Raw genomic sequence first — 20,958 nt, 5'->3', positions numbered from 1 at the left:
CGCTTTCTTAATAGTGAAAATCACAATATCTTAATTGAAATATTTATTTCCAACACTCCCGACCAAATCCCGCGAGCCGCGAGGCCGCCCGATCCCCCATGGCTTCGTCGGAGATCGAGGTGGGCGACGATACCGCGGCCGTCTCCGCCGCCGCCGCCACCGGGGGCGGGCGGAACCGGCCGTCGCGTCGGGGACGGGTCAGGAAGGGGAGGAGGAGGCGCTCAAGGACGACGTGTACACGGGCGCAGCGTACGGGGACCTCGAGAAGCTGCACCGCCTCGTCGAGCGCGAGGGCCGCTCCGTCGCCGAGCCAGACGCGCTCGGGTACCACGCGCTGCAGTGGGCCGCGCTCAACAATCGCGTTGCCACCGCCCAGTACATTCTCGAGGTCTGGCTCCCCACCATTCTCCTCGGTGCCCGACGCCGTAGGCTGTTGGGCTTAGCTGCTGATAATGGCGATCGCGTGTTGGTGGCGACGGTTTGTGAGGAATACGCAGCTAAGCTACCTGCACGTTCTTCTGTCTCCAGCCTCCTGCTCCAATGAGAATTGCGCACCAGAGTTCAAGCTTGTAGGCATTGGTTTACATGAAAACTTTTCGCCTCTTTGACCACTAATCAGAGGTATTAGATGAAGTCTAATTATGAAACAATCTTCACAATTATGGTACTGTAGCATGTGCTGTAGCGAGGGTTACCCGAACCGGTGGGAACCGGCCCGGTTTGACCGGTTACCGGTCAAACCGGACCGGCCCGGTTCCGGTTCTGACCGGTATGAAACCGGCCAAAATTCAAAATTCAAATTTGAAATCAAAAAAATGAAAAATTTCCAAAAAATTTCTAAAAATACTTCAAGGTGTGACGAATCTAATGGTGTCAAACTTTCTCAAAAATTCGCTCAATTAAGTATAGTTTGGGACATTTTTAGTTTAATCGAAAAAGAAAAAAAAACGGACGGCCCATTAAGGCCCATCGCAAATAGGGACCTTAATAGCGCCCACAACTGAGCTGGGGGGGTCACGGGCACCCCAGAGTCCTCCCCACCCACCCCGAGCCCTGTCCGCCGCACCCCTTGGCGACCGGCGTCGGAAGCCGGTAAGCCGTCTCCACCGTGCGACCAGCCGGCCGGTAGGACCGGTAAGCCGGTCCGGTTCCGGATCCGGAGCTCCGCCCCTAGAAACCGGCACGAAGGAGCGGTAATCCGGCCTGACAAAGCGGCTAGCCGGACATAGGGTCCGGTAAGCCGGTCCGACAGAAGGCAAAGGTATCAATTTTTTTTTGCCCTAGGATTTAGGTGTATTTAGATGATTTGTTTTAGGATTTAGGTGTATGACTTAGGTATATTTAGAATGCAGGTAAGATTTAGGTAGATTTAGGATTTAGAATGTTTTTGGATTTAGGATTTTTTGCACCATGTAGTAGATTTTTTGTAGATTTGATTTAGGTGTATTAGATGATTTTTGACACTATGACTTAGGAGTTAGAATATTAGATGATATGTTTTTGTTGTCCATGTATGCAGATAGACAATGACAGGCAGAGATGTTGTATGGGAACACGGTGAAAATCTGTATCCCGGATGGCGATGCAATTATTGTCGTACGCAGAAAGGAGGAGGTGGTGCGACTAGATTGAAACAACATTTGGCTGGGCGCGGGGCGGAGGTGGTCCATTGCAGGAATGTGCCACCTGATGTGCGGGAATTCTTTCAGCATGAGTTGGATAGGGCAAAGAAGGCAACTGCTGACCGGGCCCGAGAGAGGTTGAGACGGGAGAAGACTGCAGTGGAGGAAAACTATCCCGGTGATGAAGAAGATGAGGAGGCCCAGGTGCAGCGTGCCATGGATCTATCGAGAGCGGAAGCAGAGTTTCGACGGGGGGGGGGGGGGGGGGGGGGGTGGAACAGAGAGGAGGTGCATATGAGCGTGGAGGGGGTAGTGGTTCGACGAGGGGGAATGTTATGCAGAGGATGTTTCGAAGGTCCACTTCGCAGAGGGAGAGTCCAGTGGTGGAGGACTATAACTTGGCAGCTGGTGGGAGAAGAGGAATGACGCAACCAAGGATTGATACAGGCTCCTGGACGCAGAAGGGTAAGAACGCAAAGGAAGCTATTGGTAAAGCTTGGTCAAAGTTTTTCCATATTGTAGGAGTTCCTGGAAGACAGGCTGGCAGTCCATACTTTATCAGCGCGGTCAGGGAGACACAGAAGTGGGGTAAGGTTTCTTTCATTGCAATGATACCTATGATCTTACATTTTTGTATCTCATGATTTTCATATGGTTGCAGGTGAAGGTATCGTATCACCCACTGGACGGGATATTGATGGCAAGTACCTTGATCAGAACGAGCAAGACTTCAAGACGAGGTACGTAAAGTTTCAGAAAGACTGGCCCTTATTTGGCGTCACGTTGATGTGTGATTCATGGACTGGTCCGACGAGGATGAGTGTCATCAACTTTTTGATATATTGCAATGGGGTCATGTGGTTCCATAAGTCTATTGATGCGACTGGAAGAACTCAAGATGCTGCATATTTGTTCAAGGTAGTCCCTAAACATGTTCCATTCACATTGTGTATGTTTTGACATGGTACTAAACAATCTGTCTTCCATTGCAGGAGATTCGAAAGGTGGTGGAAGAGATTGGATCGGAGAATGTCGTGCACGTAGTCACCGACAACGGCTCGAACTACAAAAAAGCATGCAAGGAACTACTAAGTGACGTGTATGACCACATAGCTTGGACACCTTGTCTAGCACACACCGTCAATTTGATGTTGAAGAATATAGCTCGAAGACCTGAACATGGTGTTATAATCAAGCAGTGCAAGCGAATTTCAAATTGGTTACACAATCATGGTCAGTTGAATACAACGATGAGAACCGCAATCGGTGGTGAGTTGGTGAAGTGGAATGCCACTCGATTTGGAACCAACTACATGTTCCTAGAGAGCATCTATCGGAAACGTGATCGTTTCATGCAGTGGATGGCATCTACTGAGTTCCAACACAGCAAATGGGCGAATACCGAAGATGGTAGATTTACTCATGCAAGTTTTTCAAATATGGAGTGGTGGGATGCAATGAAATATATCATCGACACGGTTCAACCAATATACAAGTTCCTCCGCTTCGCTGATCAGGACAAGAAGCCGAACATGTGCGAAGTCGTGATGGCCTACCAGACTATGAAATAGGAGTTGCGTTCTTTCTTTGGAACAAATGTTTCCACACTGAAAGAGTATATTGATGTGGTGGACGAGAGGTTGGGTGACGTGTTCATAGGCACGTATGTGGGTCCAGGTAAGCACACACGATTCATCTATTTTTAAAGTCTATTGACCTAATGCTTATTTGAAGTGATTTATATTTTGCAGCTGCTGTCCTAAATCCGAGGTATGCATATACGATGGATCCAACTCAACAAATGTTTCGTGGACTCAAGGATACATTTCAGCGCATGACGGATCTCCAGAGCGCCGTCCAGGCATTGCAGGAGTTTGACGTGTTTCGGCAGAAGGTTGGCGAGTATAGCAGTGACATGGCAATGCGGATGGCGATGGACCCAAAGACATCTCCATGTAAGAGTTACTCCGTATGAAATTGTTATTTTCTCTATTCGAATATATTGCTTACATACTCGGTTGCACATGCAGCGTCCTGGTGGATGATGTTCGGATCAAGTGCTCCAAAGCTGCAGTACCTTGCCATGAGGCTTGTTTCACAATGTTGTTCGTCCAGTGGATGCGAGCGGAACTGGAGTACTTTTGCCTTGCTGCATACAAAGGTTCGCAATCAGTTGTCGCACAAGAAACTTAATAAGCTTGTCTATGTCAACTACAACCTTCGTCTCCGACTTGAGGAGGTCTCCGGCCCACAGATGCGTGAAGAAGGTGATTTCATTGACCAGCTGGCCCATCTTTCTTTCTATGATGAGAATAATCCGGTGCGGAAATGGATGGAATATGGTAGATCTAACCGGGCTCCAGTTCTGGACGAGGATGATGATGACGGCGACATCCCTCTCCCGTCTCATATTGTCAGAGATCAAATAAACATGTCAGATCTACGTGAGGCTACGGGGAATGATTCCATCAGCGATTGGGCACGTACAAATATAGGTGACACTCACCTAGGGAAGAGAAAGTTGCAGAAGGGGCCTAAGCAGGGTGACCCGAAGCGTCGAAAAGGCAAAGGAACAGCAAAACCAGTGAGCAGCGACACCGAGACTGATGATGGCGAAGGTAAGCGTAGTCCGAGGATAGCAGCTCGGCCGATGATGGTGATGATGGTGACGGTGCTGAGCCTGATGCTGGTGGTGGTGGTAGTGGTGCTGATGCTGCTGCTGGTGGTAGTGGTCGTGCTCGTGGTGTTCGTTTCACAGGTATATATTGCACATACAAATAGACACATATTTCTGACTATTGACTACTAATTATGAAATATGGTTGATTGCAGGGGAAACTCAGTTCACACATGCTACTCAGGACACTGACCATGGAGCACCGCAATCGCAGAGGAGAACAGGTGGACCGACGGACTATGACAGTCCACAGAACTCTTCTTCCTCCTACAGCGATTCGAGGCACTCTTTTCACTATCTCATTCCTGACATCAGCATGCAGCCACCGACGAGATGGGTGTACGAATGGGAAAACCCCCATTTTTACACTATGTTAGTTCAGGAATGGCAGACAACATCGGCGTGGACGGGCCAAACTTGGCAACACTTCAAGGCTGAGCTGCTTAGAGTGCGAGGTATCGCTTTGATGTCCACCGCCGAATACCAAACCGCATCCCAAATGGGGGTCTTCCCATTCCTACGTTGAACTTTCATTTCATGTGTATATGTGTATGACTCCGTATTTGTATGCACACTTATTACTATTGTATTTGTATGCATGATTATAATTTATTGCTTTGGTAGGGTCATTTACATTAAAATGTGTGGCTCATGTCGAAATTTCCTTTTATTTCACACCGGGGATCCATTTTCCAAGCGTCGGAAAATTACTCTAAACTACCGGTATACCGGCCAAACCGGCCGGTATACCGATATAACCGGTCGGTTTACCGTTAAAAACCGAACCGCCGAAAACACCGGTATACCGGCCAAACTGGCCGGTATACCGGACTATCCTACCGGCATACCGGTACGTACCGGTATAACTACTGAATTCGAATTCAAATTTCATTTTGTCCGGTTCCGACCGGTATCCGGCCTAACCGGACCGATAAACCGGTACCGGAGCCCGGCGGTTAGGCCGGTCCGGTCGGGAATGAAAACCCTAGCTGTAGCTAATAAGGTCTTTGACCGCATGATTAGAGAATGATGGAACTTGGCTCATTAGATTCGTCTCGAAAAGTTACACTCATCCATGAAAAGATTTTGCAAATAAATTTCGTTTAGTACTTTATGCGTGCATTGGTCTTTTTGTGTAAAGTTTTACCAAACACGTCCTTTGTCATTGGGAGCTCTGAACTTCTGACCCAGGGTAGTCTGTTCGAGATTCGAGCCTGTCTGTGGGCGTTATGGTCGGTGGGTAAGGTTTGGGCAGAGCCGTGGCTATCACTGAGGACTGCACATGTTTTGTGTATGGATTTCAGCGTGGCATGTAATATTGTGGACTTGTTTTAACTGTGTTCGCAACAAGCATGTTTTGGTTTTGCACTTATAGAGGATTAGAAACCTGCTGCACCCTGTTGTTGTTACAATGCAGTTTGGAAAATGCTGGATGGTGGATACAATCTCCATCTGCATGTAGGGCCCAAGGGTGTGTTTGAGTCTGTTAGGCTAAAGTTAAAGGCAAAATGAGCAGTTGCCTTGCGCTGTCGTTTAGTTCAGTTTCTGACATAAGACATTCTCAAATTGAACTGGAATCTCTGGTTGGGTTGACGTAATGGTCATCTTCATAATTATTCGAGTCCCTCACATAATCACTAGTAATGTTAATGTTAGGTCCCTTCCATAATTATTAGCAATGCTAAAAATTGCCTCTTGACATCATTGTTCTGATTAGTGTCCTGTGTTGTACAAGGTAGTTATGGCCTTATTATGACCATATGTTTTGTTTACTTATCTACATCCTGTGCAATTTCCCCTTTTGAGTTAGTTTTGGTGGATGATGATTTTGAGCCTTTAATTTGGACAGCATGGAGCGGACGTAAATGCTATAGACCACACAGGGCAAACAGCACTTCACTGGAGTGCTGTGCGTGGTCATATTCAAGTTGCAGAATTACTTTTGAAAGAAGGAGCTAAGGTCGATGCTGCTGATTTGTATGGATACCAGGTTTGTAGTTTGATTTCTCTACTGCACCCGTGGCACTTTCCACTATAACCCTATCTCTTGTGTCTAGTATATTTTCGTAATTTCTCCTGATGGTCACTTCCTCTAGTACAAAAATAAGTGAAGTTTATTCAGTGGCACACAGATTAAGAAAGGATGCAACCATATCACTCTACTAGACATTATAACTTCTTTTTGTCTAGGATAATTAAGATGTACATATTTTCCCATTATTTTAATTGCATTAAGCACGCTATTGAGGTGTCCGATGGGTTGGTAGGTGAAGAGTGGTTAAATTCATATCAGTGTAATTCATGCAAGGGCAATTTTGAAAGAAGGTGGCTGAGTTGGCACTTTTTGTCAAAATTTTACCTCTAATCCTTGTTCCGCCACTACTTTAGGTTCACTCCTTAATATACTAGGTTCTTCTTTATTTGTAGAAGACATAATATAATTCTGGTTGTTCCTAAAAGCTTCAGTTGAACGAAAATCAAGAATCAGTATAATTCTTTATGGTTCCTTAATCAATCTACTGTTATGTTGCAGACCACACATGTTGCTGCACAGTATGGTCAGACAGCATTTCTGTATCACATTGTTACAAAATGGAATGCTGATCATGATGTCCCTGATAATGATGGAAGAAGCCCTCTTCACTGGTTTGTACCTTTTTATTTTGTACATTTAATATGAGCTTGATGGTATTATATACTTGTGATCTTCTTGATATATTATCTAACTTGACTTCACAGTTTCCCTACTGATGCAACTATGTTCATTCCTCATTTAGGGCTGCATATAAGGGATTTGCAGATACCATACGTCTCCTTTTGTTTTTAGGTGCCTATAGGGCGCGACAAGATAAAGAAGGTATGCATTGAATTATTTTCAGAACTATTTCTGTCTTTATACAGAAAACGACAATCTCTCCGGTCAAAAGAGCCTTTGTTTCCAACAGCTTGTTGTTCATTTCCATTGTAAATGCTTTCGTTAGGTTGTACTCCTTTACATTGGTCTGCTATTCGGGGGAATTTGGAGTCATGCACTGTGCTAGTTCAAGCCGGCAAAATGGAGGACCTTACTGTGCAAGATAAGACTGGCTTGACTCCAGCCCAACTTGCTGCTGATAAGAATCATCAACATATTGCATTTTTCCTTGTTAGTATTATTTATCATTAATCTTTTTGTTTGAGTAATTATTATAAAGTTTTAGCTTATCTGGATTCTGGAGTCCAAAGGCCATAAACCTACAAAACATTGCTGTCTGGTGCAGAGCTATTAGTGTTTGCCTTACTGTCTAAACTTTGTTAATCTAAATTGCATGAAATGATGCAAATTGCTGCAGAATATTTTAGTTGCAATGCGGCAGATTTTTCATGTGTTCTTCCTGGACAATTACTTTTACCTAGCATTTTATACAAAAAATAATTTTCAGTATTAGTGGATTTAGCATGTTAAGGTGGATTTACGGCATTGCTGTTTTTGCATGAAAGATCAAGATGGTTAAACTTTGTTTTTTTTCCTAAAAAATGAGACATACCGACATTAGCAAAAGATAAAATGATTTCTTTCTCAAATCCATTAGTGCTGAAAGTACTCGTCTGCCTTTTGTAGTTTGTAACTGCTCTTGTAATTTTTTTAATATCCCTTTCGCCAATCTTCTGATCCAGACCAGCTTGGTTAGGGACGACCTACAATGGCCATTATTGACCTCAATATGAAATGTCTTATAGTGCAGTTGTGAAACATAAAGGATTGACTTGAGGATTTGCTTGGTTGGTTGCAGGGTAATGCTAGAAGAGTACATGAACGAGGATGTGGTGGGAATGGTTATTTTGGGAAACTATCAAAATTCGGGCTTGCTCCTCTTCTTTGGTGTATCATTATAATCTTAATATTTGTATATATACATTCAATTATTTTAGGTATATTACTACTTTGATATATTTCAGATGATTGAATCTTCGATAATGTTGGCACTTATTTTATTCCTTATATGCAGGAGACTATAACTCAAATATGACCGTACCTTTTGTGTTATTTTCATGGTTGGGTGTTTTTTTTTGCAACTGCTGGACTGGTTATGTTTTATAGATGCAGCAGGCAGACATCTTACTATAATACCGGCAACAAAAGAAAAATTAAGAAGCAGAGAAATGAACCTGAATGGCCTAGCCTATTGATCTATAAGAAAATCTCTTGTAATAATCTTCGTATGTTTTGGTCGACTAATCTTGAGTTGATCCCCATGCAGTTTGTAATAGTAAACATTTTTTTTCTTTGCTAGATCCCTATCAGTTTGCATTCTAGCTTATGCTTCATTTACTAAAATGCCATGTTATTTTGGTCAAATCTCAGGGCTTTGTGGCAGTGCCAATTTTTTCCCCTGGAATGACCGTACTCTTTGTTATGCAGGAAAGATCCTGGTTACATCAGCAAGAATATAAGGGACTCACAAAATCAAAGAGATGACGTAAGATTGAAAGACCTAGTAACCTACTGTACCTTCGTGTCAATTGTTTCTCTCCTGTTTGATTATTAAACTGCCACTCATACGAAGTTAAAAATGCTAATATAGTCCTAACTGTGCAATATTCATCTTTTGTTTTGCACCTCTAGGAACCTTTGTTGAAGAGGGGTCTGGACAACCCTGAACTTCTGGATGGTAATTGGTCTCAACTATGTATAACTTGCAAGGTAAGTTTTTTCTTTTCATTAAGCAGTCCGTGATTTTCCCCTTAAATTAACATTTTTCTGAAACGGCCTGATTTGCCTAGTTCTAATAGATTGTCAGGCCTGTACGCTCAAAACACTGCTCTACATGCGACCGCTGTGTTGAGCAATTCGATCACCACTGCCCTTGGGTATCGAATTGCATCGGAAAGGTACTCATTGGTGGTGTTCGGCTGTCCTACAATCGGCTGCTTTTGGCTGGAGCCAGCAGCAGCCCGCCTGCCTGTTTACAGCCAGCCACTGTAGCAGCCAGCAGCAGCCAGCAGCCGGATTTAGACCATCCGAACGGAGCCATTCTATCCTTTTATATGTTCGGCCTCTTAAAGTCAATGTATCAATTTTACAGGGTTAAAAAGTTAAAGGTGTCAGGGAAACATCCTAAAAACTACTTATAGACCCAGCAGGAACTGAATAGCTTCTGCCTCTAGTTGACAAATTACATCATTCCTTTTTGTTACCCCATTTTGAACATCAATGAAAAATTGTGATTCTGCAGTCTAAGCTATGATGGTTTAAAATTGCAGAGGAATAAATGGGAATTCTTTATGTTCCTTCTCCTAGAAGTTTCGGCAATGATTATTACTGGTGTAACAGCCATCATAAGTATGTTTACATTTTTTTATACCAGAAGTTGACTGTATTAAGAAAAGTTTATATATTAATTTTCTTGTTGCAGGAAGTGTACGAGATCCAGGTTCTCCAGCATCATTTAGTGGATGGCTTGGCTATACAGCTATTAACCATTCATGGGTGGTGTCTTTTGTCAAAATGGACTTCCTCCTTTTCTTTGGCGTTATAGCTCTAACAGTAATTCAAGCATCACAGGTATGAGCCAAGTTGGTATTCACCTCTAATCAAGTATTTGGCATTGATGTGATTTTGTTGATGCATCTGCCCATGTTTGTACATAATAACTGTGTAGTTGTGTAGATTGTTTCTGCAAGTGACAGTTCTTCATACTCTTGTTTTATATGTCTTGTTCGTACAAAAAAAAATTATTGCCTTATCAAGCTTTTGTTTGTCTGTTGAGATCCACTACTTCTAATATTGCTCAGGCATTATAACTTTCTTTTCATGCTTATGTCTTTATCCCACTTCTCTCCACAAGCCGGTCATTTCTTGCTTTCCTACCTTGCAGATATCCAGGAATATAACAACAAACGAGATGGCAAACGCCATGAGGTACAGTTATCTCAGGGGACCAGGTGGCAGATTCAGAAATCCATATGACCATGGGGTGCGCAAGAACTGTTCCGACTTCTTCCTGAAGGGGTACAACGAGGATATTGAGAGGGTTGTGCAGACATTGCAGCCTGATGAGGAAATGGGTCCGATCCAGACAAGAAGTGCAGTCTTGCAGGATGGTGAGAGCGTCCCACTTCATGTGAATGGCACTGACCATTCTTCCACCGATTCACAAGCGAACTCAAAATCCCATCGCCAAAGCTCTGCCAAGTGTTGCAATCACAGTAAGAAATCTGAGAGGACCCCTGGGCCTAGGGCGTAACAACCCCTCTAGCCGTTATGTGCGGTCTCTTCTTCCCTTGTGAATCGTTTTGGGAATGCAGATGTGTTATTCTTTTTCTATTTATTCGTGCATGCTCGGTGCACAACCACAGCTTTGTTTGGGGTATTTTCTTTGTTGGTGGTCGGTGATTTCTCTGGTTTTGCACTGGCACTGGAATGGTGCTGGAAATGGAGCTACACCACCCCCGTACTGAAATTGCCAGGATATTGAGATAGGAGTTGGGAGTTGCATGAGCGCTTTATATACATCCTCCACTTACACCTACATACACGAATACACGATATTTTTTTTTTGTTTGTCAAAGGTATAGTTTGCTTTTCTTTTTTCTTTTTTTTTTCTTTGGCAGAAGCGCACCGGTGTCCAATTGCTTGAATTTTGTATGTACATGGCTGAGGGGTTGTAGTTCAGGTACCATCCCATTTTGATGCAGTTATACATACACTAGAACTGTAAATTGTAGAGTAACATTACTCCAGGGCATGATTTCCCCTGTATCTTTTTCTTTCTGGAAATGCATTGCCTCTTCTCATGTAACTAGAGTGCACAGTACAGGAGCGTCCTCTTCCTGCAGTCAGGTGCAGCTCCAAAATCGCTCACCCTGGGCTTCAGGCTTCAAATACTTGCAGTTTGCGCCAACCAAGCCTGACGAGGATCTAGAGACTATTGCAAGTTTGCAACCAACCTTATTCCCTATACACTGTATTCATGGTCAGGTCTCGAGACACATGTACGGAAACAAACAGGAATCTGCTCGTCCAAACCACGAGAGCAAGCCGAAAGCCCACGACATGATCGCTCTACCGATCCCTAGTCATCCATGGCGGTGACGGTGGCTCCCAGCCTCGAGGGCCCGGGCCGGAAAGCCCCAGGCAGAACAACACCCTGTCGCCTCGGCTTCCGCCCCATCCGCTCGAGGAGTTCGCTCGCGACCGCAGCCGCCGCTTCCGTCGCCGCCTCCTGATCAGCTCCCGACGCCGCCGTCGCCGTCGCCTTGGCCTCCACCGGCGACCGGTGCAGCCTGCACCGGAACGAGCCCGGGTGCGTCGTCGGCGCGCACAGGCAGTACTTCCCGGCCGGCGCGCCGGCGACGGCGGTGGCCTTGGAGCACGGCGGCGGAGAGGAGTTCATCGCGGGTCAAGTTAGTTGCGAGTGATCCGATCAACTGGTGATGGACTTGATGGCGATGCCGGCCTGGTGTTGCTGTGGGCTGTGTCGCTCCCTCTCTCTGCATGCGCTCGGGCAGAGGCTTCTCGCGCCTCGCGGTTGTTCGAGTTGATTGCAACTGACTCCTTGTTTTGGGGCACAAAAGGATAAAACTGCAACCGGAGAGCCTACAGAAAAGGTGTGCTTATCTAAAACAAATGATAGGAAAATAAGCAACCGCAGCAAGTTAAAAGTTCAGTGCAAGACAAAAATGTTAAAAGAGCCTTTTCTTTCTTTCTTTTCTTTCATCCTCGTGTAAAGCAGGCACTACGGACATATGTAGTGACACATATGTGTACTCATACTTGGTAGGCTTGTGCGTGACTCGATTATAATCCAGTTTTAGTTGGCATGGCATGTAGCCAAACATGGGCCCACAAGTCAGCCTCTAATCCTCCCCATGGGTCCCCTCTTGCATAACCTCACAATGCTCTTACGAGGAGCACTGGTGATGATGCTCTCTTCGGAGAAATTTTGTACTATAAGATATCACTGTATAATATATGTAGTCACAAGAATTGTCGAATCTGCGTAGTGTTTAGGCTATCTCCAACCATTCCCCCCATCCAACTCCCCCCAAACATACTATTTATTATATTTTACTACCTCCCTCCAAAAGATTCCTCCCCATATAACTCCTTATCTCCAACAATTCCCCCCATATCTATTCCCTCTATATACTATCACTCATTAACTAACTATTTATTTATTGTTTTTTAATTAAAAAATCATACAGTATTTATACTGTCATAATACACATTATCATCATGTTACGGGACTCAAACGAGATTAATATCATGAAGAAATGATGTGATTAGAATATAGGAGGAGTTGAAACTCACCCTATATAAACTCCCCTCATATATAGGGGGAGCTTTGGGGGAACTATTGGAGGGAATTTCCCCCCAAAGCTCCCCCTACATAGGGTGGGGGCGGTTTGCAGGGCTCCGTTGGAGCAAGCATTAGTACTACCCCCATTTTAGAATATAGTTATTTTTAGATTTTCTTCAAGTCAAATTTTTAAACTTTGACGGTACATGGTAAAAAAACCATAAAAATTGACAACATCAAAATAATATTAATTTATTCATATTGAAAACCAACTATCATAACATATAACCCTTTTCTATTTAAAAGTGATTTTTTAAAGATATTAATGGTCAAAGATGAAAATATTTGACTTTGACTAAGTCAAAATAAATTGCTAAATATTGGAATGGATGTACATAATAAGAATACTAATGCCGGCTAATTAATTGCAATGTACAGGTATACTGCACCCCTCTCTTGGGCAATGTAAGATCTAATTAAGCTAGATGATCTGATGCTACATGTGATTCGTCTTCACATGTAGTACTGCGGCCTCGCCGGGCTCTTCAGAAACGCCCTCTCCTCCACCGGAAGCCTGTACGGCGACGAGGGCAGCAGGAGGTCCTTGGCGTCGCTCCTCCGCCGCCGCTCCCGCGCGTGCACGACCCAGAGCAGCACCGCCAGCAGCACTCCGGCGGCGGCGCCGAGCAGTCCCCGGAACACCTGCCCGCTGTACCGGCGCAGGCCCGGGCAGTGGTCGTCGCCGATGGACCGGAACGTCTCCCTGACGAACGTGCAGTCCGCCAGCGCCACCAGGACCGGCCCGTAGTGGTAGAGCCCGTAGCTCACGTTGGCCGCGCCGGCCAGCTGCGCGTACATGGACGGCGTGACGCGGCCGGGGGTCGCGCACACCTCCGCCGCCGCCCCCGGCGCGTCCGCGACGTCGCACACGTAGCCCCGCCACGCCTGCGGCGCGGCGTCGGGGGCGACCTCGCCGGGCGCGCAGGCGCGGTCGCGGAGGTCCGGCGTGTAGGGGTTGCAGAGCAGCGGCACCGGCGGGCCGGACTGATTGTAGTTGAGCGGCGGGGGCGCCTGCGGCGGGAGGTCGCGGTTGGACACGTTGGACAGCGCGCCGTTGAGCACGGCGACGAGCTGGTAGTTCACCTCCTTGCTCCGGTCCAGCGCCTCCGTCGCCGCTGCCGTGTCCACGCACGGCAGGATGTCGTCCAGCGCCGTGCGCGCCTGCGGGTGCGCCACCCACTCGCCCATCGCCACGCAGGTGTCGCCGACCACGCTGCAATCATGCCACGCACGCATTCTTTTCCTTTAAAGCCACGTTACAAAACCAATGTCCGAACAGTGCATCACAAAAACAATTCATACGCCATTCTACCAAAAGGTTGTACATGAAGCATTTCACTACGAAATGGAACCGTTTTTTTAGTAAAACTTCTTCAGGCAGGTAAAATTAATTAAGGGTGCTCTTATCTTCCTTTTTTTTTTGGTACTGGTTTCAGTACTCTGTTGTGTGACCAGAATACCAACTCCTTGTTTATTTGCAAAGTTCAAAATTCCAAAAAAATTCCGGCACCTGCATGGAGACTTAAATCTAAATGAAATAAAAAAAACGCATTGCACAATTTGTCTATAAATCGCGAGACGAATCTAATGAACCTAATTAGGACGTAATTAGACGCTAAATTGCTACAGTAATACTACAGTAAACAACCTATAATGATGGATTAATTAGGCTCATTAGATTCGTCTCGTGATTCACAGACGAGTTCTGTAATTTATTTTATGATTAGTCTATGTTAGTACTTCAAATGTAGGAAGATGTTCTTTCAAAAATTTTACACATCACAATTAAACAAGGCCCAAATCACCAAACTGGTGTGGAAGTGACAATGCCGACTTGCAAGTAACGGGTAAGTAACAACAAAGGCGCATACTTGTGCAGGAGGAGAAAAGTACCGCACAATACAAACGTCCCTGTAACCACGATCCACCCGAAAAACACCAACCTGCATGCCAGTAAAATAAAAAAAGTAGCCTTGGCATCAGATTCTGAAGCTGCATTTTCGTCAGATGAAATGAACTCTGGCGAGTGACGAAGCACCGAAGCCATGTGCTGATGCTTACACGTAGATGATCGACTCCAATCCACAAAGCGACAGCACTGTGAGCAAACAGAAAGATGAACAAAAAGACATGGCGCACTGGTTCAGATAAAATTGGAAACATGCCCTGAAAATATAGTATAGGAAGAATTAATGCATATTGCTCACCAAGGCCAAGAAAAGCAAGGATTAGCATTGCTGCTGCGAAGACAATCAGAACCTTCCTCCTGCAATGGAGCAAGAGAACAAAGTGAATTCATTTTTTCTAGGAAAAGAATAAGGACAAAATGATTAGGAACATGTCCTTGGGATTTTTTAAATTTTTTTTCTTCCAGGAAGCAAACGACTGGAGGAGATGGATGCTCATGCTTGGATCGGTAAGGCTGTCCACAATGGCAAGAGCAAGAGCAAATTTGCTCTTGCCTCGTTTCCCACGCCCTCTCTGTCTACAATGCCAAACAGTACATCTACAGTGCCAAACAGTGGATTTACTCCTCCATTTCCTCCTATCGCTGTGGACGGTCTAACGTACACGGTCTCCAGGGCGGCGCGGATCTTGGCGGCGTTGCTGGACGTGCGGGCGGCGAGCACGTCGGCGGCCGCGCCCACCTTGGTCACGACGTCGTCGATCCTCCCCTTGACGTCGGCGGGCAGCGTGACGGGCCCCACGCCGGCGGCCTTGGCGGTCTCCAGGAACCCCGCGAAGGTCCGCAGGTTGGCCACCGTGTCGCCCGACTGCCGCACCGCGTAGTCCACCGTCGCCGCCGTGCTGCCGTGGAAGCGGCCCTGCCCGTCGTACAGCACGGCGCACCCGACGCTGCGATAGAGAGACCGGCGGTTACTACCCGATCGACGCGGTGAGCTTTAGGGGATCGGAGGAGACGAGGGGGGGGGGGGGGGGGGGGGGGGCGTGGTCGGAGGAATTACGCGGCGGCGGCCGTGGCGGCGAGGAGGAGCACGAGGGAGACGACGAGGCAGGCGCGCGAGTGGTACGCGTCGCCGCCGCCCGGGCAGCAGCAGAAGCAGCAGCCGGCGAGGAACAGGGCAATGCCGAACACGACGAACCAGACCGCAGCGGCGGCGAAGACCGGCGCCGCGGTGAAGCCGACGGACTGAGGAGGAATGGAGGATCGCGCCGCCGGAGTCATCAGAGGAATTCATTCGAGGTGGATCCGGAAGGAGGAGGAGGAAGGACTCGCGGCCCAGTAGTGCTCGTCGCTGATGTTCCATCCGCCGGCGTAGTACCTCAGCCCGTCGAGGGGGTCCTTCCGGTGCGTCTTCTCCGCCGCGAGCACGAAGGACGAGTTCGCCCCCTCCGCCGCCGCTGCAGGCGACGACGGTCCCGACATCTCGCCGAAGTTAAACGCATTTCGAATTCCCGGATCGAGCATCGAAAATCAAAGAGAAAAACCCCCAACCTGATGCATCGGCCGCGAGGAAGGACGCGGCGGAGACGAGGAAGAGGAGGGCGACGACGGGAGCTGCGCGCCGCGCCGCCGCGATCACGGTCATCGCGGCCGTGGTGGGGGGAGTTGCCGCGGCTCGACTGAGTCGGTTGTTGCGGGTCAACACGTACGGCGTCAGGCAGTGGGAGTTGAAACGGCGGGACCGGGGCCCGGGGAGGATTGCTCGGCGGGTTGGTGGTAGAATGTTTGTTCGGTTGCTTGGCAATGGCAGATTGATTACTACTTGCTCGCGAGGAAACGGCCGCGGTTCTTGAGCAATGCAAACCTCTCGTTTTCAAACGGAGAAAAGATTTTTGATTCTTTTGCTGAAAAAATAAGAGCCCGTTTAGTTCCCAAAAATTTCCACCTCCCCTTTGAACACATGTATGAAGTATTAAATGTAATTAAATAACAAAACTAATTACACAGTTTGGATGTACACGACGAGACGAATCTTTTGAGCCTAATTAGTGTATGATTAGCCATAAGTACTACAGTAATCCACATGTGCTAATGGATGCGGTCAAAGGCCTCAAAAGATTCGTCTCGCGGTTTCCAAGTGAGTTCTGAAATTAGTTTTTTAATTAGTATTCGAAAAACCCTCCCGACATCTGGTCAAATATTAACGTGATACCTAAAAATTTTCAGCAAAGGGAGCTAAATGTAAAAATGCGGTGGAGAAATGGGCGCAGATGCAAGCGGGGATCGAGTACTAGAGCGCAGGGATCGAGTACTAGAGCGCAGCACGTTGTTTGTTGCGGGCTCCGGGATTCACGCCGCGGCTCGCGGATGGACGGAGGGCGTGCATGCACAATCGTGTGCCGGGCCATGTGAAGGGCGTGGCTCATGGCATTAATCTCTGCCTTTTCCGATACCCATTAATCTCTGTTTTAATTGAGCGCAGGTTTAGAAATTGTTGCATCAAGCATACACTTGCTCACACGTCGGCGGTTACGTTGGCTAGTGTGAAAATGACGAGTCATGTCATGTTGCGAGATGTGTTTATTATGCCGGCATCGGAATTAAAATGCCGGTGCCATTAGTCAGCATCTTCTCTTGTAAAACACCACAATAATCTCATTGCCAACAGCAACGCTGACCCACCGGACGGGGAGACCCGCATGATTAGGGGAGCATCTGAAAGACAAAAGTAGAAGAGCTAATTAACGAGGTTAGTTTGATCACTAGTACGTAGCTAGCTAGATACTAGAGTATAGTAACCTATAGTTAGCACCTAATTTCTCAAATATTAAATTACTAGCTCGCCGCGTACGTCAAGCTGCAATATAGTCTGTATAAATATTAAATAGACAGTATGGCACGTCCCGATTTTTCTTAAACCGCAAGGTTGGTTGCTGGTGTGCCTCCTAACCGCGGCCCAGGCGACACGCGATTAGGTAGCGGCGCAACAACCACCATGTGTGAGTGTACAAAAAGTCAAAAACTGCCGGTGCCACCCCCCCCCCCCCCCAAAAAAAAAAATGCCGGTGCTCGCCCTCTCGAGCCTCGAGGACGCACACCGGCTGTGCCAATCCCCGGCGCAACGTCTAGCGGGCCACGCGTTACGCATCGCGGCGCGGCGCGCCTCGGTCCACCGAGCCCACCCAACAAGCGGCGCTCCAGGCCGCCGCCTGCACGCTGCACGTGGGCCTCCGTCTCAGCTTCCTCGTCGGCGGTTACGTCGGGCCGCGACGCGCTACCGCTCGGTGCGTTTCTTTGGGCCGCACGCGCTACTGTTTTGTGTCATGGACCAACTTATGGGCCTTGAAGGAAGCATGGGCCGGACTCATCCTACGGAAAAGTTCTGGCAACGAACGCATCCATGCAAAATCAGAGCACAGAGCAGCAGAGAGGTGAGTGCGAGTGTCTCGATCCCAATCTCCTCTGCTCTATTCTTCCTCCCCAAACTACTACTCCTCCCCTGTTTCTAGAGCGTTACTCCGTATTATAGAAACGGTTTGATTGCTGCTGTACTTTGGTTGGTTCTTGGTTCAATTAAACATCGAGGTTTGTGACACTCGCTAGTATCCATGCCTCGGAGAAGAGCAACTTCTCCTTCAGTCTTCAGACAGTGTACTACTTGATTCAGCCGGCCCAACATTACTTAAACTATTGAAGTTTAACCGTATGCTTAGAATACATAACAGTATCATAGAGTACATACCTTCGTGAAGTACCTGACTATTTCAATAATACGCCGTCCAAATCTCCTAGGAAAAAAGAAAAAGAAAATAGGCCCAAGCGACCCATTTTGCGATTAACCCCTCGAAGCTTAGGTTACAGTGGCCGCAATCCGCAACCAAGCACAAACACATCAGCAGGATGCCACAGGCGCACCGCATCCCGCCAGACGCGAGCTCCGATGCGCGGCACGTGAGGCGGTCCTCCCCGCATTAACCTTGTGTCAGACGCCCCTCACGTGGCGGGCTCCAACCGGCGCCCCCGCCCCCCACCACACCACGTGTGCGTGCCCCGGATTGTCTACGCAAAGAGCGTACGCGCACACGTGCGGCCGTGCACATGCACGCGCCCGGCCGTCGAAAGGTGGAAGGCACAAGGCAGGGGGGGATCTCGCATGCGGCATGCTTCGTCGTCCACGTCATGATGCGGCCACCGGGCACCGGCTCAGTCACCGGCATCTGGGCCCCGACTCGTGGGGCCCAAACGTCAGGGTAAAGGTTAGACAGATGGTCCGATGGGTCCAGTTGGGCTTCCGTACGATTGGAACGCCTTAATTAACTCGACGGGGGCGATTTGACCAGAGATTAAAGCCCATGAGACCGACAAAGCGGTGTTAGAACCAGGAAAGATTATTCTGATACTCCCAGCAGCAAAGCTCCTTTCGCTAGGGCTCTTCAACGATAAAATATCAGGTCTACTTGGGCGCTGTGTGACCCAAGCTAGGGTTCATGATTGTAGGTCACCTACAGCTAGAAACAAGAGACAACAACATCCATTGCTTCAACATTACTCTTCGCTAGATTAGGAGTAGTGTCCTAACGCGTCTAGAAAAAAAAAACTAGTGAAAAATTACTAGCTAAGCACCAAGCTAAGCCGCCGTCCTTGGGGTCAAATCCTATAGAGCTTGCCAGAGTTGGAGCTATGGAGCTCAAATAGGCTTGGATTGGATTTGATATTGCACTTCATCAGTTCCTCGAGGATGAGAAATGCTTCGAGTATTTTTCCTTTTTTTGAAATATAAAATGCTTCGAGTAGTACAGCCATTTGAGTACTTCTATAGTAGCAATGCTCCTTCAAAATTTGTTCGAGTGGAGTTGTGCGGTTCGTGTTGGCTGGTGTTGTGTCGTGTAGTGTCTTTATTGGCTGTTGTGGTGCCTAGTCTGGCTGTTGCTTTCCTTTTTTAATATAATCGGCTACTCTCCGGCCTAGTTCTTTTAAAAAAAGAGAGAATATATTCTCAAATACAGGTGAATCAAACTTTTAACTTGACGTGAAGTGAGACAACTTAAGTTTCAACAATTACCCACCATTCACATTAGGTTTGTTTGGATACGGGGACGCCATATCAAAATTCATGGGATTAGTTGAACTCAAGGCAAATTGTGAAAACCCCTAGAGCAATTCCCTAGTCCAAACACCCTAGAAAGTTTGGAGCGCGCACAAAGCGTACAACATCACCTTTTTTGGTTAGGGAATACCGAATACTTGTATAAATTAGTAAACCTGAACACGCTGAAAAATGACAACATTGAAGCAAACAGAATGAGAATCTTACTGTGGGTTTTTTGTTTATCCATGCATGCCAAAAATACCCTGCACCGACCTCAGCCACATGTCATGCTCAAGCTCAACCGCTCTCCTCTAATCTCCTTTATGGACATTTAGCATCATCATTACGTGTAAGAAAAGGATGACGAAATGCCTTTTCCTGAAATGCATCATAATTTGATCAAACTATAGGAACTAAAAAAACACTTCTTTTCCTGCCTAAGACCAGGTACAAGAGGCAAGAATAAATGCAAGCATGGTCGAGATACTAATAAAGAACAGTTCAGATATGAAACTGAGCAATTGCTTTTGTTAGATCATGTTATGTCTGTTTGACTTCCAGAGTTGGAGACCAATCAGAAGACTCAAGGAGTTCCTGTCCATCAACTCACCCTCCAAGGGATAATGGACCATTCTCTGCAAAACAGTTCAGGCCTTTTTGATGTATCATCAGAAAAATCACATCAACCATCCGATGGATGGTTCAGTGCCATGTCAAAGTTTCTAGAGTGAGGTAGTACAGGGGGAAAAGGCCTAAATGCATCTAGGCGAAGAGATTCATTTACAAACCTTATCCTGTCCAACCTGAGATAAGCCATTGCAAACCCTATCAGATCCACACCTGGAATAAGCCAGAGCCAGATCACTAACTGTTAGATACATTCAATCAGTATTCGCCTTTTGGAATCTAGAATACATACATACATAACTGTAAAGGCCAAACGGAGACAACTTATTCCTTTGTTGCAATTGTAGTAACTAGGCCAAAATTATATCCATGTTGAAAGGTTTTACAGCAGAGGTAAAATGGCAGTAGTCCATACTCCACATCTATAACAACAGACTCTGAACGCACAGGAAGTAACTGTAATCTCACTTTAGCAATTCCATTCAAACATACAAATAATACAAAATCATATAAATTTGTATTCAAAGCAGAAACAGCTGAAGGCTTACAAAAATGCAGATTCCGCAAAATAACTCACAGAATACTACTCGAGCAGATTTTGTAGTGTACCATTTGAAGTTTAAAACTCGAGTAAAACAGAACCTATCCTGTAGCAAACACGATGGGGGCAAAGCCCAAGGCAGTAATTTGTTAGT

General features: G+C 46.7%; 1 protein-coding gene and 1 pseudogene across 1 annotated transcript; one reads left to right on the top strand and one right to left on the bottom strand.

Annotated features, from left to right (window-relative positions):
- The first annotated feature begins 61 nt into the window (after positions 1–61).
- Positions 62–11,022, top strand: LOC120654874 (annotated as a pseudogene).
- A 1,950-nt stretch (positions 11,023–12,972) lies between these two features.
- On the bottom strand, positions 12,973–16,310 carry LOC120653919. Its single transcript, XM_039931587.1, has 8 exons — positions 16,099–16,310; positions 15,880–16,004; positions 15,608–15,792; positions 15,213–15,497; positions 14,849–14,907; positions 14,703–14,739; positions 14,513–14,584; positions 12,973–13,854 (listed from the first exon to the last, which is right to left on the bottom strand). The coding sequence occupies exons 1-8, from the start codon at positions 16,190–16,192 to the stop codon at positions 13,095–13,097; spliced, it is 1,617 nt and encodes a 538-aa protein (XP_039787521.1). The 5' UTR covers positions 16,193–16,310; the 3' UTR covers positions 12,973–13,094.
- Between the last annotated feature and the right edge of the window lie 4,648 nt (positions 16,311–20,958).

Source organism: Panicum virgatum, chromosome 1N (genome assembly GCF_016808335.1).
Source record: "Panicum virgatum strain AP13 chromosome 1N, P.virgatum_v5, whole genome shotgun sequence".
In the NCBI taxonomy this organism is placed as follows: Eukaryota; Viridiplantae; Streptophyta; class Magnoliopsida; order Poales; family Poaceae; genus Panicum; species Panicum virgatum.
The sequence above is the reverse complement of the archived record's forward strand: the minus strand, read 5'-3'. Positions and strand labels throughout refer to the sequence as shown.

Bases quoted from the DNA above. Each gene is read 5' to 3' on its own strand.
- LOC120653919 (XM_039931587.1), bottom strand. From the start codon at position 16,192: ATGACCGTGATCGCGGCGGCGCGGCGCGCAGCTCCCGTCGTCGCCCTC. The intron at 15,498-15,607 runs GTAATTCCTCCG...TCTCTATCGCAG, and splicing joins GCCGCCACGGCCGCCGCCGC to CGTCGGGTGCGCCGTGCTGT. The intron at 14,585-14,702 runs GTAAGCATCAGC...ACTGGCATGCAG, and splicing joins TTGGAGTCGATCATCTACGT to GTTGGTGTTTTTCGGGTGGA.